The sequence below is a fragment of the Gadus chalcogrammus genome, chromosome 21 (assembly GCF_026213295.1).
Source record: "Gadus chalcogrammus isolate NIFS_2021 chromosome 21, NIFS_Gcha_1.0, whole genome shotgun sequence".
NCBI classification, from domain to species: Eukaryota; Metazoa; Chordata; class Actinopteri; order Gadiformes; family Gadidae; genus Gadus; species Gadus chalcogrammus.
In genome coordinates, this window is record NC_079432.1 from 1,966,310 (window position 1) to 1,984,718 (window position 18,409).

General features: G+C 43.4%; 1 protein-coding gene across 1 annotated transcript; it reads right to left on the minus strand.

Annotated features, from left to right (window-relative positions):
• Positions 1 to 873: 873 nt before the first annotated feature.
• On the minus strand, positions 874 to 18,157 carry LOC130374866 (rhamnose-binding lectin-like). The gene is made up of 17 exons (XM_056581842.1): positions 17,955 to 18,157; positions 17,753 to 17,785; positions 17,619 to 17,663; positions 15,263 to 15,398; positions 14,907 to 15,013; positions 14,779 to 14,823; positions 14,526 to 14,664; positions 14,329 to 14,432; positions 7,756 to 7,809; positions 7,562 to 7,594; positions 7,387 to 7,434; positions 2,724 to 2,847; positions 2,378 to 2,484; positions 2,250 to 2,294; positions 2,003 to 2,138; positions 1,806 to 1,909; positions 874 to 1,712 (listed from the first exon to the last, which is right to left on the minus strand). Exons 1-17 carry the CDS (start codon positions 17,983 to 17,985, stop codon positions 1,702 to 1,704), a joined length of 1,302 nt encoding a protein of 433 aa, XP_056437817.1. The 5' UTR covers positions 17,986 to 18,157; the 3' UTR covers positions 874 to 1,701.
• Between the last annotated feature and the right edge of the window lie 252 nt (positions 18,158 to 18,409).

An 18,409-nucleotide genomic window follows, 5' to 3' on the forward strand; every position in this document is an offset into this window, starting at 1 on the left:
GAACTGTTACCTATCGGGTGCGTTCCAGGTAAGCCATTTTTTCACAACTTTCTACCCTTAAGTGCCATGGTACGGCAGTCGAACCCGCAAATCACTACCCGTGAACTCCAGATCGATGTACTCTCAGTTACAGCTCGTAATTTACTGGGTAAAAATAGTTCCTTGAACGCAGTTTTCCTGTGGTAGGAATGACGGGTATAGTTGGGTAGTTTTTGCTGCGTTATGGTATTGGGTAATAAAGGTTGCAACTGTTTTGGTTGGGGTTAGTGTTACTTCGTGGGTAGGGGCAGACTTGCCAATGTCCCTATAATTCCGTGGCTCATATTTTGGAAGTGGAATATAACAGCTTTTAAGTTGATATCCTGGTATGGCTGAGTAATAAAGTGCCTGGTGCATTGTTTATAAAGGCCCTACCGAGGATAAATAGGATGGTCTTATGGTGAGTTAGAATCCCAACTGAAACGTTCTGAGTACGCATCCGAATTCCTACAGTGTCCCTGCAAGCAATGGATACTTCACAGTTGCTAACGCCCCCCCCCCCTCCTAGTGGCAAGAACATGAATAGACGTTACATTCAAGAAGGTTGTCCCTGAAGCGCATCACATTGCCTGTTAAAACTGGCGTAGGCTTCGTCCTTGGACAATTTATCCTACATTTTCAGGGCCCAGTTTTTCAAAAGCCATCCAGTGGGATCACGGATTGGATAGAATCTTGGAAAGATTTTTTCCAAAACGAGGAATTACGAAGTATCAAATCACGTAATCCAATCTTATATTTTATCTGGATCTAACCTGCCCTTTGGGTTTTTCAAAACTTTGAACTCGTTTTGGATCTGATTGATCCCGAAAAAAAAGAAGGATTATCCTGTTTCTTTATAAACTGGCATTAAAGTTAGATGGATCAGGTGGTCCTGGATAGCGTAACATGGGATCTCCACATTTTTTTTTAAAAACGGGGCCCAGAGGATTCAATTTGGTCCATACCATATTTGGGCCACGGGAATTTTTGTTAAATTCTGACTTTAAAGTCTGAATTCTGAATTTGAACTGTCTTCTGGTTTATTGTCAGAAAAGCCCCGACCTTTTGTAACAGTTTAACCTCAGTTGAACTCATGATACCAGTGATTATTTAATCCCAGACGATAGGATTAAACACATTTTGGCTAGTCTTTAGCTCTTAAAGAAGAAATAAATTGTTTATAACTTAACCTTTTATCTGAGTTATAGACAAAACTGTTGTAAATGTAGTATTATGTAGTATATTACCCATGATTATATTATCCAGTCTGATTTTTTGTGTTAAATCCTTTCCAAGTCAAATAAATAATCAATACTCCTTACTCGCGTTCCGTATTTTTAGATGGGGAGTATAAAAATGCATTTAGTATATACTATATCTGTTAACCCGGAAGGTTAAACTTACTCAACATCAGATGGTGAAACTTGATAAGTTCAATTGATAAATTGCGGTCCCCAAAACTAATTTCTCACTGGTAGTAGATGAAGGCCTACTTGTATGCACTGATGTTCTTTGTTTCACAACACAAATGACTGCATGAGAGCCTGAGTTTTAAAGTTGTAATAATCATTTAATGCAAAAAAGCAGAAAGCAAGATCAAGATTCATTCATCAGGTGGAGAGCTGGAGGGGGGGGCATGCGTCTCCAGATGTAAGTGTTTGTAGTGTAGGCCTGCTGCTCTCCTCAGAAGGGACCTGTAGGATTGGAAAGCTCAGTATGAAGAACGGTTTGGTGGCCAACAGGTTCTATTAGAAGGCTAAATCCACATTGTAGGAAACGTTGCTTACATTCACACGTATAAGCCACTTCCAGGTACTTGTAGATTCCTGGGCAGGGATCCCCAAACACATCGTTCGTAGCATCGACAGTACAACGGGGTTTACCGTCACAGCTGTGGAGACACGGTTGTTAACTCCTCTCACCAATCTGGAAGTCACCCAATGACAGCTCTTCATTTGATATGAATTAGGAATCTGATCAGTACCTTTTAGCTACCGTTGATGTCGCAGTTGTATTAACGCAGTTGACTTTATTAACTTTGTCACGATGATTTTCTGCACAGGTGGTCCGGTCGTTGCGCCCATAAAATGCCCCAATAACCTTTATCACTTCCTCTTGTTCTGGATGGGGAGCAGACAGGAGGAGAAACTACAAATGTAACCTTGCAGGTGAAGAGGAAATATGGGTTTTGATTGCTGAGCACATTGTGACACATCGGTGGTGAATCCTACCACAGGAGAGTTCCGCCTTCCCATTCTCACAGGTGACGTTATGACCTGCACATAAACACTGGTTAGACATCACACTCACACACATGGAGGTCCAGTGTTGCAGTACTTCACAGAGTGACAGGACTCACGTGCGGCGAGGCAGGTGTACGTGGTTTGGATGTATTTGTAGGTGTCAGGGGAGGGGTCGCCATGGAAGATCTCTTTGTCCACCTCACAGACTATCTTACCGTTACACCTTAACCAGGAACACATCACTAATAAAACGAGAGATACAAATACCTGCAAGCAGACAACACTGTCTGGGCACCAAAACACATTGTTCTCTACTCATCTTTAAGGTCAATTTACTCTTTAATCTTAACTGAAACTCATTCTTGCGTTTGGGGATCACATTCCCCAAGAGACTGAAGGCGGCAGTACAACGTTACAGAGGGCCGCTGTAGGTTAGGGGAAGCCCTCAACACTGGTAGGCACCTGTTTGCAAGGGCTTCCAGAGCGCCTGCAGTGTTGGCCAGCTGTTCTGAAGAGTTGTCTTCCTTGCAGGTCTCTTCGTCAGTCCATCCGTAGGCCACTTTGAGCACACTGATCACTCCATCATCTGTGGGAAAGATTAGAGATTCATTTATCAATCCATTTCATTTGTCAGGCAGTTACATTTTATATTTAGGGCATTTAGCAGACGCTTTTATCCAAAGCGACTTACAGTACATTTGTCATAAGAAGTGCAACAATATATAGTTAGCAATTTTTCAGTTAGTTATTAGTGAATTGGTAATAACAGAACACTCGGGGCTCCGTCTTGGAGCTGTCTGGAGTGAGTTACAGTGGCTGTCCCTTCTGTGCCCTGAAGTCCCTGATGCCCCTTTCACACCGCCGCAAAATCGGGGCCGGTTCCGGGCCAGTTCGGAGCTAGGGCCAGGGCTTTGGTTTCACACCGCCAAAGAACCGGCTCCGGCCCCTAAAAACCGGTTCAACTCTGGCCCCACTTTAGAGCTGGGCTAGAACTAGAACCGCTTTTACGCCGGGGGCAGGGGGCGGAGTTATCCGTACCTTCATAAACAGGAAGACCAACGAAGACCGGCATTTTTTAAAACACCGAAGTAAACAATGGACGTGAATCCGTGTATGGTTCTTTTTTGTTTTTTCTGATTTTGTTTTAAATTGGAATATTCAAAGAACGAACCATACACGGATTGAATCGAAGACGAAATTGTTGTTGTTGTGTTTGAAACTGGCGCGAGGGTTCTTCTGCGCGCCTAACCTGACGCTTGATCATTGTGTGGTGGTTCAACGCGTCAACGCGCCAACGCAGCCAGATGAGTCCGTGTCCATGCAAGTGAACGGAGCGTTCCCTCTTCGTCATAACTATCAAACCAAACATCCTTCACATTCACCGAGCGAACATTATGAAAGTAAAATGCACATTTCTCGCTAAAAATGTTTCCATAAACGCATTTAATGGCGTAACTATGTTACTATTTCCACCCAGAATAAAGAAAGATGTCGGCCGTATGCTTCTGTCCAAGCTCACTAGCGGAGACGTTTGTAGTGACGTCATGACGTTGCTCACGCCGGCTCTATGGCTGGCTCTGGCCGGTGTGAAACCAACCGGTTCTTAACTGGGGTAAGGCTGGAACCAGTTTGGAACTGGCCCTAGCACCAGCCCGGAACTGGCTCTCGGTTCTTTTTGGTGTGAAAGCGGCATGAGTGGCTCCAGCAGGGGGGGACTGGCTATCGGGAGGTTCGGGAGATTGCCCGAACGGCGGCTTCAGACCGGGCCGGCAGCCGGCAGCCGTCATTTGTCCTTTTTTTGTTATTAGGCCTATTCTTAATTTTTTTGAAGAAAATAAAAAATAATAAAAGTCCCTTGGGCTGGTCTGCTGGATATTCGCAAACAGCGCGAAACGGTGCTCTGGCCTGGCGGTAAAACGGGGCCGATGTATAACCTCAATTTAGTGTGGGTTTCACGTTTAAACAGTGTATCGGTGCTAAGCGAGCGGCGGAACGGCCCTCCCAAATCGAACTGCCCCGCGTTCTTTCAAATCTGATTGGCTCAGCCTGACACCCGGCCCGGGAGGTCCATGGACCCGGGTCACCTATAGTACTTTCTTACTTTCCTGTTTACCTCCCTCTGAAGTCACAGAAAAACAGTACACAGCAGCATAGGTATGACAGGTGCACTAGCGGGCATGTTTGGCAATATAATAATGACTTGAACTCTTAAACTCATTAATATTAGCCTTGCATTAAATGTATTTTAGTTCTTTGTCTTTCATTTTGTTATTTTCTTTGATGGGATGACCTATTTAAAAGGTCATCCCCTTTAATGTATTGGAATATTAGAATTATTTGTTACTTGTCATTTTCATGCAAATGTAGCTCTACAGTCAACACAGGCAGATTCAGGGTCCAGCAGGGGAAGCTGAGCTAGCTCTCCGAGATGAGGGATTTCATTGCATTGATTTGTATTTTCTTCCACCCTCAGCAACCCCTCTGAAAAGTTATGCGCATCTATGAAACCAATGATGGTATAAACAGAAAGGGGCTCGCATGCTGTAAGAAAGACAACTCTCTGTTCTGCTCAGTATGTTTGCCTATGCAAAGCCATCTGCACTATTTGGAACTTTTTCAGCCTTGATACAGAGTGTTGCTTATTTGCTTATAAAATATTTGCCTGTGATCCTCACGCAATTCTAACCACACACACATCCCAACATTGAGATGTATTTGCAATGCGAATATCCACGGTCCAGGACTATAGTTTATATTATTTTACATAGTGGCATACACATGCTATTCTCGCTGTCTCATGAAAGGCCTCTCCATCCCAAAGTCCTGGGCCAGATTTTTGTCATAACGGGCAGAGTTGGGAAGTAACGGAATACATGTACCGGCGTTACGCCTATTCAGAATACAAATTAGTAGGCTAACTGTAATCCGTTGCAGTTACAATTTAATAGTTGGTATTTAGAATACAGTTAGGCCACATCGTTGAAATTAATGGATCACATGGCGATACTTGCTTTCACACCAACAGCATTTAGTGCGCACCAAACGAGTTTGGTCCCTTGGTCCGGTACGGTTGCGTTGGTGTGAACGCAACCACCTCACTTTGATGCGCACCAAATCAGCCTGACCACCGCTTTGCCTGACCAAAGCGTGAAGGGTCACGCTTTCTTCCGCCAATGTAAACGAATGGAGGACTAGATCCAACAGGGGGCGAGATGTTCTCCCAGCATTTGGGGAAATGGTTCCGTACTCCTATATTAATCTTTATTAGGCTATCTGAATGAGCAATGCAATGTTTTAGGACAGATTCATCATTAAAAGTGTTTCTAATAATATTTCTATCGAGAAATATACTTTTTACTTGCATAATCTTCAGTCAGTGAATGTGTCTGATCTTTACTTTGATAGTTATTAGGACGGCTTTATGGTCTCACTAGCATGTTTCAACGACGTCAGGTTGCTAGGGACGCGACGATCTAGTTGTGGGCCAGCAGAGGCATGACATGAATCGAATTTGGCCTATAACCAAATGTAACCTAAAGATCAGAGACATTCACTGACTGATGATTATGCAAGTAAAAAGTATATTTCTCGCTAGAAATTTTATTAGAAACACGTATAATGGTGAATCTGTACTAAAACATTGTGTTTCTCTTTCAGATAATAAAGGCTATAATATAGGTTACGGAACCATTTCCGCAAATGCTGGGAGAACATCTCGCCCCCTGTTGGTGCTATTCCTCCATTCGTTTAGATCGGGGGAAGAAAGCGAGCACCCTTCACGCTTTGGTCAGGCAAAGCGTGACACTGAACACGCCTTGCGAGGTGGACCAACGATTCTATTTCACGCTTTGGCGTGATACCGGGTTGCACCGTCGGGTGAAAATGAGTCGTGGCTCAACACTGAGCAAAGAGGAGACGGAATGTCTATATTGGATATAGACACCCACATAAAACGTATGCCTCGAAACACACATAACCATGCCGATGCAATTGACACATTCAGCTCCAGGATGAGAGAGAAGGAGTTTGACCGGTCCGCAACTGTATGAAACAAATCAGCACTAACGAGTGCAGCCCGCTGGATATGATTATTTACTTTCACCAACACTTTCCTCCGCTTTTTTCTTTATCTTTACCGCTTTACCCCGCCCCAGACGTTTTTGTCCAATTATTTGACGATCTTTGCACACATGTGCGTTGTTGACAAATTCTGGGGAAAAAAAATAATATTTAGGGCATGTGACTCTTGCTCTCGCTCTCGCTCGCTCTCTCTCTCAAGGTGATTTTATAGGCAAAAACTTAGCAGATATATTCAAGTGAATATTTCACGGAGGGGCGGCGCCCTAGCGCCCCCTATTGACCCACCGCCACTGGGCAACACCTATGCAAACATGCTAGATGAAATAGCAAATTCTGTACAGAAACAGAATATTTTATGTCTATCTATTTTCCCACTTTTAAAAGCTAAGTAAATAAGGAAACTGAAAAGGGAAAATTGGTCAATTTGTCTGTTGATCATATCTTTTGCATAAACATACCCTAGTCTTTGTTCCTCTACAGCAAATTATGTAAAATACTGCACTTTCAGTGAGACTTCGGCCTTACGAATTCAGCAAGTTGGAAGGGAAGAACACACCGGAAAAGGCCTGTTTAGTAAGCAGGATTGAGCAGCAGTAGCTCAGGAGGTCGAGCGGGTTGGCTGGTAACCTGAAGGTTGTTGGTTCGATCCCCGGCTCCTCCTAACTGAGTGTCGAGGTGTCCTTGGGCAAGGCACCTAACCCTGACTGTTAGCTCCCAACGAGCTGGCTGTCGCCTTACATGGTTGACTCCGCCGTCGGTGTGTGAACGTGTGCGTGAATGTGAGGCATTATTGTAAAGCGCTTTGGGTGGCCAATGGTTAGAAAAAGCGCTATATAAATGCAGTAAGGAGATTGATTTGATTCCGCATTCCCACACTTAAAAAAAATGCAATTCAATGTGGAAGTAATCCAAGTATTTACAATACTCAGAATGCGTGATGTAACGGAATATGCTACATATTACATTTTTGCGCATGTATTCTGTATTTTGTAACTGGATACGTTTTAAAAGTATCCTTCCCAACACTAATAACGGGTTTTCTTACCACAACTCAGTCGCTGTTTGTTTTTCCCACAAGTGATGTTTATGTTCTCTGTGGAAATAGAGGATATAGGCTTGAGAGAAGAGAACACACACACACACACACACACACACACACACACACACACACACACACACACACACACACACACACACACACACACACACACACACCTTACCTGCATATGTAAGACAGCAGAGTGCCGCCAACACTAAAAAAGAAACCACATCTTTATCATCATCTGTAAAAACACTTATTTTGCTGTTTTGATCCAACAGCAATAAATCAAATCATCTGCTGCTTCTGAAAGCCAGAGAGTGAATGTAGTGGGGTCCCGGGTCCCAGAAGGTGTGACTCCATGACAGTACTTACCGAGCGCTGAGTGCAGGAGAGAGCTGAGCATGGTTCCAGAGGTGTTGGTGGGAGCTCAACAAGGCTGCTAATGCTTCCCCCAAAGGGACACGGCTATTTATACAGAGAGGACTCAACAAGCCCCGCCCACACCCAGCGCCATGCAGGCAGGTGTGATGGTGCTCTCACCAGGGAGAGGTCAAGGAATGGCCTGAATGGAGTATACTTCAGATTGTTTAATATTGTGTTCTTGTTTTTGGGATATGGCTTATATTATTAGCCTTTAGTTAGCATGAACTCGTGAATGATGAGTCAACCTGAGGATCATAACCTTTGTGTTGTTCTTGGAGAGTGAGAGCAGCATTAGCGTTAAGGTCGAATGTAAACAAGTTCAATGGTGGCCTTTGTCTGTCAGGATCGACACATCATCTGGGCCAACGCAGCAGTGAAGAGCCAGAGCACTTTTCCTTCTGCTGCCCAAAAGGTCTTATCAAAGACCGAGACCATGTTACCATCTTTACATTCTTTGTAAAAGAAAAATTACAACGTTTTATACGTTCTACCAGAGACCATAGAGGAAGTCCCCTCCAGTTTATTCCAACATATTTTCAAAAGGTTATTTCTACATTGCTTCATTTCAATCTTCATGGACTCATAACTGTTTTAAGAGTTCCATGTTTTTCATTTTGAGAGAATATTTATTTGAATGGATTTTCAAAGTGTATCCACTGTGTTGGATTAGTATATAGATGATATAGATATTGGCTGTATAGATGAGATCGTGTTGAAACCAAACAGTAGCATGCTTTAATAATAAGACTTTTTGGCGCTTGTGTATTGAAGACAACAATTCCCACCATGCACCACGATGCACAGCTTCGCAGGCCACTCCCACTGATCTAGATCTCCGCGTATCAGAGACCTCGCGGTTCCATCTACCAAGCTGATACCGCAACATCATGACCCTAACATCAAGTTCAAAGTCCCAACCTCCTCACTCACTCTGCCATAACCTGCTTTGCCCCCCAACATTGTCCCTGTACCTTAACCACCAAAGGAGGCTGCCACATCTTTGTTCCAAAGCCGCTTCTGAAACTTCTTCCCATAGCACCCAACTCCATCTCTCTCTGCTCTGCTCTTCTGGGAGACCTCCAGCAGTGCATTTTTAGATTCTCCCTCTACTGTATATATAATCATTTATTTAGTTTAACCCTGTTTATTTTAATTAGTTTTCTATGACACAATTCTTTCATTTGTGAATAAAATATATAATGTAACTCCTGCCATAGGCGTCGATTACGGGGGACATCTCCCCACCACTTTTAAAAATGTGCGAACAAATTGCGACTGAAAAAATTCCCACACGCTCAACCGAAATCGTCGAGTCTAAACTCATGCGATAGGTGCGCACGAAGACGTAATTTATTAGATAGGCCTACTCTGGGCCTACCGTTGGAACACACAAGACCGGAACCAATAGCAACGCCGGTAAACAAACCCAGAGAAGCCCAATCCCTATGAGAGCTCCCCGCGCTACGGCCATCCGGAGGCGCACAGAGTTTTTGGCCGGGATATTATATATACAATTATTATATTATATCATATACTGTTATATATAGAGCTCCGAGAGTCGCAAACGGCAACAATCACTTTCTCCTCCATGCTGCAGTTCACCCCGGACTGCACTGCACTGAGTTTGACGGTTGAACGCTGATTGGCTGTTACGTTACACATGTCACTCAGTGGCCACGCTGTTGAACGCTGATTGGCTGTCATCACGCGAAGTTCGTGAGTTGAGATATTTCAACTCGAGCGAATTTGTCGCGCCACAGATCCTCGTGAACGCGCTCGCCTGTGCACGGCGAAAGTGTGGTGCGACAAATTAAAACGAATCAAAAAAAATTGCCCGATCCGCGTCTGTACGTTCACTTCGTATGGGATCTTGTTGCCCCGTCGCGTTTGGTGTGAACCCACTGGAGAAGTTTCAAGACAGACAGCCAAAGTGACATTTTTATTCAGAAAATAGCCGGTCCTTTTGCTTCCCTTTTAAAAGCATGTTTGTGACACGATATGGATACATCATCTAGCCTGCATGTGGAGGGCCACATAAGGTAAGACATTGATTTACGTAAACTTTGCTGCTGGTTCTGTTTGCTCGTGATGATGACCTGGCCAAAGGTTACCCACGGTCCTAATCGATTGTGATCTGATTCTGGTTGGTGCTCCAGCTTGTATGCATTGTAGGCCTATAGATTGCAGCTAGTAGCAGCTACACACGGTGCGATTGCTATGCCAATGTGGTTATAGTTGTTTTGTCTGATTGAGATATGTGACGACTTGGAGCCTGGTAGGCCTATCCTGACATAAATATGTTCTCGCATAACCTGTGTGATTATCCTAAACTGTAGGGGATTTTATTTGCGGGCAATTTGCTTATGATGTTGCAACGAGTGAAGTCTACATTGGTCCTTCTTCGCAAGTGTTTACTAGTGGTCAGGATTTGGCAGATGCAACTGTCCTCTGGGCGCTTGTTTTTTTTGTTTTTTTTAATGCAGCATAACATATGCTACCAGCAGCGCTTGGTCGTCTTCAAAAGGCTGATGCTCAGTACCTCGTTTCATTTCGTACCCCCTTTATAGTCTGGCATTGTTTGTCTGGTAAACTTTGTTGATGTCAAGATAAGTGTTAAATCGCCAACACTGTTCTTTGTCCTGTGTGTATTAGTATTACATATCCCGAGCCAATACCCTGGTGTTTCCAACGGCGTTTTGCAAAACAAGCCAAAACACAAACTGTGGTTTTCAACTTTTATTGTTCGAATAGGATTTTCAACACCTGACAATACACTGTAGAGTAGAGCATATTGTAATGCAGCGTTGAATGGATGAATAGCTTACATAGGGGTACCCAGCCCTTTTCAAACCACACTCAAGCTTATGGTTATTGTCCCCACCACTTCTAAAAACAAACTGACGCCCTTGACTCCTGCTCTGTCTGCCTACACAAAAGTTTAACATTATAAACTTGGAAGGAGGTAACTGATATGCAAGTAACTTATAGTGCAATTTAGACTTGTAATACATTATAAAAATGACCGTTATTCTGCTATTGTTTTCATCTAAGGCAACAGTAGCTTAGTAGCTCCACTTGTGAAATGTTGGTCGTCCAATAATATTATTTCTCGAATATACACTTGGAGCAACACTACTACGGACTACAACAACGTGAATTTGAACCATTTATTTCAAGAAATATAAACAAATAAATATATGTAAACAATGAAACTTATAGTTCCCCCTGAGCGTCGTCAGCTTCTCGGTGCCCGCACTACTGGCCGTCTGGAGCTGGATCTTTTAGTCGGATGGTCTGCACGACGCAAGTAACAAAAAATTAGAATTATTTGCCACTATTTTCATGCAAATGTAGCTCTACAGTCAACACAGGCAGATTCAGGGTCCATCAAAGGGGAAGTTGAGCTAGCTCTCCGAGATGAGGGATTTCATTGTATTGATATGTATTTTCTTCCACCCTCAACAACCCCCCTGAAAAGGTATGCGCATCTATGAAACCAATGATGGTATGAACAGAAAGGGGCTCGCATGCTGTAAGAAAGACAACTCTCTGTTCTGCTCAGTGTGTTTTGCCTATGCAAAGCCATCTGCACTATTTGGAACCTTTTCAGCCTTGATTTACCGAGTTTTGCTTATTTGCTTGTAAAATGTTTGCCTGTGATCCTCACGCAATTCTAACCACACACACATCCCAACATTGACATGTATTTGCAATGCAAATATCCACGGTCCAGGACTAGTTTCTATTATTTTACACAGTGGCAAAATTCTACACATGCTATTCTCGCTGTCTCATGAAAGGCCTCTCCATCCCAAAGTCCTGGGCCAGATCTTTGTCCCTGTCCATCCTTGGGGACTATATTCACAGAAGCCTTTTCTGAGCCTTAACTCCACAGTGAGACACTTTGACCTCATAACGGGCAGTGTTGGGGAGTAACGGAATACATGTACCGGCGTTACGTATTCAGAATACAAATTATAAGTAGGCTAACTGTATTCTGTTACAATTTAAATAGTTGGTATTTAGAATACAGTTAGTCCTACATCGTTGAAATGAATGGATCACATGACGATACTTCCTCTGTTTCACAAGTTTATTCGTGCTTTCACACCAACAGCATCACTAAACGAGTTTGGTCCCTTGGTCCCGTGCGGTTGCGTTGGTGTGAATGCAACCACCTCACTTTGATGCGCACTACATCAGCTGGGCGAGATCCTCCCTGAAGAGGTGGTCTCTCTCGGTTCGCTTCCAAACAAACCCCGGTGCGGTTCGCTTGAGATGGGAAAGCGAACGCACCTCGGCCCAGTCCAGTTCTAAAAATCCTAATTGTTTGATTAGCGGCTTTATATTCAAGACTATCAGCACATTCACACTTTGTTCCTCGACAGCAAATTATATAATATAGTGCACTTTCATGGAGACTTGGGCCTAACACTTTCAGCAAGTTGTAGCAGAAGAACACCCCAGAAAAGGCGAGATTAGTAAACAGGATTTGATTCCGCATTCCTACACAAAAAAAATGCAATTCAATGTGGAAGTAATCCAAGTATTTAGAATACAATATTCAGATTGAGTGATGTGACGGAATACGCTACATATTACATTTTTGGGCATGTATTCAGTATTCTGTAACTGTATACGTTTTAAAAGTATCCTTCCCTACACTAATAACAGGTTTCCTTACCATGTTATGTAAATTAAGCACATAAGCTGCATTACCCCGACATAGCCACAAGGAGGCAGGATCGAACACATAAGCTGCAATTACCACACACAGCCACAAGGAGGCAGGACACAACATACAAACTGCAATAGGTACTCCAGCCACAGATGGCAGCACCTTTAGACGGGTGAGGAAGCTGGAGCCAATGAGTCACATAGGCCACGCCTACTTGATACAAACGCGGAGCGGGAGTGAGATCAGGGCAGAAACCCATGGCAGCCCCGTTGGTAGCCCTGTGGCTAGAAGACAGGTCAGCCCTGGGTCCCACCCGCGTGTTCAATACAATTCCCCTCCTTCTGCTTCATAGTTACCATACCAAAATACTTTGAACAAATAAAGTGAGTTAAAAGCGTTCCGGTTAAGACTACTTTCTTCAAGAACACGGAAACCACAACTCAGTCGCTGCATCCGGCCCTCACAAGTGATGACGCTCTCTGTGGAAATAGAGGATATAGGCTTCAGAGAAGAGAACGCACACGCACACGCACACGCACACGCACACGCACACCTTACCTGCATATGTAAGACAGCAGAACACTTATTTTGCTGTTTTGATCCAACAGCAATAAATCAAATCATCTGCTGCTTCTGAAAGCCAGGGAGTGAATGTAGTGGGGTCCCGGGTCCCAGAAGGAGTGACTCCATGACAGTACTTACCGAGCGCTGAGCGCAGGAGAGAGCTGAGCATGGTTCCGGAGGTGTTGGTGGGAGCTCAGCAGGGCTGCTAATGCTTCCCCAAAGGGACACGGCTATTTATACAGAGAGGACTCAACAAGCCCCGCCCACACCCAGCGCCATGCAGGCAGGTGTGATGGTGATCTCACCAGAGAGAGGTCAAGGAATGGCTCTGCCTGAATGGAGTATACTTCCTATTGTTTAATATTGTGTTCTTATAGTATTAGCCGTTAGTTAGCATGAACTCGTGAATGATGAGTCAACCTGAGGATCTTAACCTTTGTGTTGTTCTTGGAGAGTGAGAGCAGCATTAGTGTTACGGTCGAATGTAAACAAGTTCAATGGAGGCCTTTGTCTGTCAGGATCGACACATCATCTGGGCCAACGCAGCAGTGAAGAGCCATAGTATTATTGCTGTTCTGCCGGTCTTATTAAAGACCAAGACCATTTTACTATTTTTACATTCTTTGTAAAAGAAAAATTGCAACGTTTTATACATTTTACCAGATGCCACAGAGGAATTCCCCTCCAGTTTATTCAGACATGTCTTTATACGATCACTTCTACACCGCAGAGATACATTTTTATGGACTCGTGAAGATTTTAAGAGTTTTATGTTTTTCATTTTGAACCGGATATTTATTTGAATGGATTTAACGTGTATGGATCCAGTGTATTGGATCAGTATCTCAGGGAAAGCTTGAATAAAAAGGCCTTGATAACCTTCAACCTCAGAAGGTCAATCTACTCGACATGGTGTATATGGATCGGTAAAGAACACAAAAGTTCTCACTGGTAGAAGATGAAGGCCTACTTGTATGCACTGATGTTCTTTTTTTCACAACACAAATGACTGCATGAGAGCCTGAGTTTGAAGGTTGTAATAATCATTTAATGCAAAAAGCAAGATCAAGATTCATTCATCAGGTGGAGAGCTGGGGGGGGGGGGCATGCGTCTCCAGATGTTGGTGTTTGTAGTGTAGGCCTGCTGCTCTCCTCAGTGGGAACCTGTTGGATTGGAAAGCTCAGTATGAAGAACGGTTTGGTGGCCAACAGGTTCTATTAGTAGGCTAGAAGGCTAAACTCTAGAAGGCTAAATCCACATTGTAGGAAACGTTGCTTACATTCACACGTATAAGCCAGTTCCAGGTACTTGAAGGTCCCATAACAGGGATCCCCAAACTTTGAGTTCACAGCATAGACAGTACAACGGCGTTTACCGTCACAGCTGTGGAGACACGGTTGTTAGTTCCTCTCACCAATCTGGAAGTCACCCAATGACAGCTCTTCATTTGATATGAATTAGGAATCTGATCAGTACCTTTTAGCTACCGTTGATGTCGCAGTTGTACTTAAGCAGGTGACTTTTTCAATTTGTTTGTTAGGACGACCGTATATACAGGTGGTGCGGTCGTTGCGCCCATAAAATGCCCCAATAACCTTAATCACTTCCTCTTGTTCTGGATGGGGAGCATACAGGAGGAGAAACTACACATGTAAACTTGCTGGTGAAGATGAAATACGGGTCTTGATTGCTGAGCACATCGTGACACATTGTTGTGCATGAATCCTACCACAGATGAGTTCCGCCGTGGAAAGCTCACAGGCGACGACATGATCTGCACATGGACTCTGGTTAGACATCACACTCACATACATGGAGTTCCAGTGTTTCAGTACTTCACCGAGTGACAGGACTCACTTGCAGTGAGGCAGGTGTACGTGGTTTGGGTGTATTTGTAGGTGCCATAGCAGGGGTCTCCGCCGAAGATCCTTTTGTCCACTTCACAGACTTTCCTACCGTTACACCTTCACATGATGAGATCATAACACGCGTCACTAATAAGATGAGAGCTACAAATACCTGCATGCAAACAACACTGTCTGGGAACCAAAACACACTGTTCTCTACCTAAACCCTGTTATTCCATTATCCATTCTAATGGAATAGTGGATTCCTTATCCACTAGGGATCACATTCCCAAAGAGAGTGATGGTTAGTTCAACGTTATAGAGTGCAGCTGTACGTTCGGGGAAGCCCCCAAACCCGGTAGACACCTGCTTGCAAGGGCTTCCAAAGCGCCTTTTTGAGAGCATGCAGTGTTGGCCAGCTGTGCTGGAGGTCTGCCTTCACTGCAGGTCTGTCTGTCAGTCCGTCCGTAGGCCACTTTGAGCACACTGATCACTCCTTCATCTGTGGGAAAGATTAGAGATTAATTTATCAATCCATTTAATTTTTCAGTCAGTTAGCAATTTCTGGTTAGTTAGTTATTAGTTAATGGGTAATAACTAGGGATGCAAATGATCGAGTAATTCATTAATCGATAGTTGTTTCATCTTATCGATCGATCGATTAATTGATAAGCGGCAATTCTTCTGAGAAGCTGAATTTCCTTCTGAATGTGACACATTTAGGTGGTAATTCAACGAAGTCGTTAAGTTGTTGTACTTTAAAATACTTCCACATATTGTGCATTTGGCGTCTTTGTCGTCATTAACCAACTTAAAGTGGCTCCATACTGCACTCCGTTTTGCCCTCTTCATCGTGTCAGTGTCCCGCTTTTCGTTGGTCTTGTCCTGCTTCGCTTGTGTTCCCGCTTGTGTTCCCGCGTGTGTGTCAAGTACGTCTGGCGTCAAGCGTGCCCTCACGTGGACGGTTGGGGAATTACAGGTTAAAAATGCGATTAATTGCAAGTAATTTATATTAATCGAGTAATCTCTTATCGACAATTAATCTATTAATTGTTTGCATCCCTACTAATAACGTTTGAACACTTGGGGGTCCATCTTGGAGTTTTCGGGAGTAAGTTACAATGGCTGTCCCTTCTTTGCTGTGAAGTCACTGAGTTACTCCAGATTCACAGAAGCCTTTTCTGAGCCTTTACTGCACAGTCAGTGCGTTTACATGTACACACTTACAAATAAGACATCAACAGGACTTTTAAAATGCTTGTAAACACCTTCACCGATCTACCTCGGACAGAGATCGGAACATGAACGGACCAGCAAAATAGGATAACAACACCTAGATAACTCGATCATAGTCCGCTTTCTATATTTAACTGTTTTCGCCTCACTTCAGGCATTGTTCCAGCGTCTTTCAAGACTGCCAGAATAAAGCCTCTCCTCAAAAAACGGACCCTTGATACCACCGACATCCAGAACTTTGGACCGGTATCTCTTCTTTTATTCCTCTCTAAAGCACTGGAACGAGCCATCGTTAACCAACTATCTCTCATCTAACAACCTGCTTGACCCTCACCAGTCAGGCATCTCTAAAGATTTTGTGTGGCAATTTTGGTGAAATTTTGTAGCCTGTGAATCTTTTTATCATGTTTAGCTTTAATATGAAATTGTGGGAAAAGTAAACATTTTTATTTATTTTATAAATGCATCTTATTCTAGAGATTAATATTCGGAAAGATTTTTTTCCTTGTGAGGAGAAATAAGCCTAATTCATGATTTTTTACAATAGCGCCACCTTTGGTTGCAGTTCCACAAATTTGGGTTTATGGGTAGTGGGGGTTATTGGTAACCATGCATGAAAATGTCGAGAGTTTTCGACTTACGGTATAGGCTGCAGTATGACTTACGGTATAGGCTGCAGTATGACTTACGGTATAGGCTGCAGTATGACTTACGGTATAGGCTGCAGTACGACTTACGGTATAGGCTGCAGTACGACTTACGGTATAGGCTGCAGTATGACTTACGGTATAGGCTGCAGTATGACTTACGGTATAGGCTGCAGTATGACTTACGGTATAGGCTGCAGTATGACTTACGGTATAGGCTGCAGTATGACTTACGGTATAGGCTGCAGTATGACTTTTACAGAATTGGAGTGGAAAAAAAACTGTTACAGAAACAATACTTCCTAAATATTTAGGACGTGTGAATTCTCTCTCTCTATCTCTATCTCTCTCTCTCAAGGTGATTTTATAGGCAATACCTATATGCACTTAGATCAGCGGATTTTTTTTAGATGTAATGGCAAATTCTGTACAGAAACAGAATATTTTATGTTTATCTATCTTCCCACTTCTAACAGCTAAGTAAATAAAGAAACTGAATAGGGAAAATTGGTAAATTCTTCTGTAGATCTTATCTTTTGCATAAACATACCCTTATAGTCTTTGTTCCTCTACAGCAAATTATATAATGTAGTGCACTTTCAGGGAGACTTCAGCCTAACACATTCAGCCAGTTGGAACAGAAGAACACGCCAGAATAGGCTTGTTCGGTAAGCAGGATTTGATTCCGCATTCCTACACTTGCAGTGTAGGAACTTAAATCACTTCCAGTGATTTAACGGAATACGCTACATATTACATTTTTGGGCATGTATTCTGTGTTCTGTAACTGGATACGTTTTAAAAGTATTCTTCGCAACACTAATAAGGGGTTTTCTTACCACAACTCAGTCGCTGCATCCGGCCCTCACAAGTGATGACGCTCTCTGTGGAAATAGAGGATGTAGTCTTCAGAGAAGAGGACAAACGCGCACACACACACACACACACACGCACACGCACAAACACACCTTACCTGCATTTGTAAGACAGCAGACTGCTGCTAACACTAAAAAGACAACATAAAAAACAACAGCATTATCATCATCTGTAAAAACACTTATTTTGCTGTTTTGATCCAACAGCAATTAATCGAATCTTCACTGTTTCTGAAAGCCAGAGAGTGAATGTAGTGGGGTCCCGGGTCCCAGAAGGTGTGACTCCATGACAGTACTTACCGAGCGCTGAGCGCAGGAGAGAGCTGGGCATGGTTCCAGAGGTGTTGGTGGGAGCTCAGAAGGGCTGCTAATGCTTCCCCCAAAGGGACACGGCTATTTATACAGAGAGGACTCAACAAGCCCCGCCCACACCCAGCGCCATGCAGGCAGGTGTGATGGTGACCTCACCAGAGAGAGGTCAAGGAATGGCTCTCCCTAAAATGATTATATTTCCTATTGTTGGGGGTCAAGCAGCGAAGCTGTGAGACAGACAACCATTGTTATTCTACGTTTTTCTATCATTATTATTATTATTATTATTATTATTATTATTATTATTATTATTATTATCATTTACCTGCCATGGGAGTCTATGGCAGCCCATAGAACGCCTTGGTAGAAAATTTTGAAATTTGCAACACTAATTTAGGACAGTCCCATGATCCCTCACAGCAAATTTGGTCTAATCTTCTCAA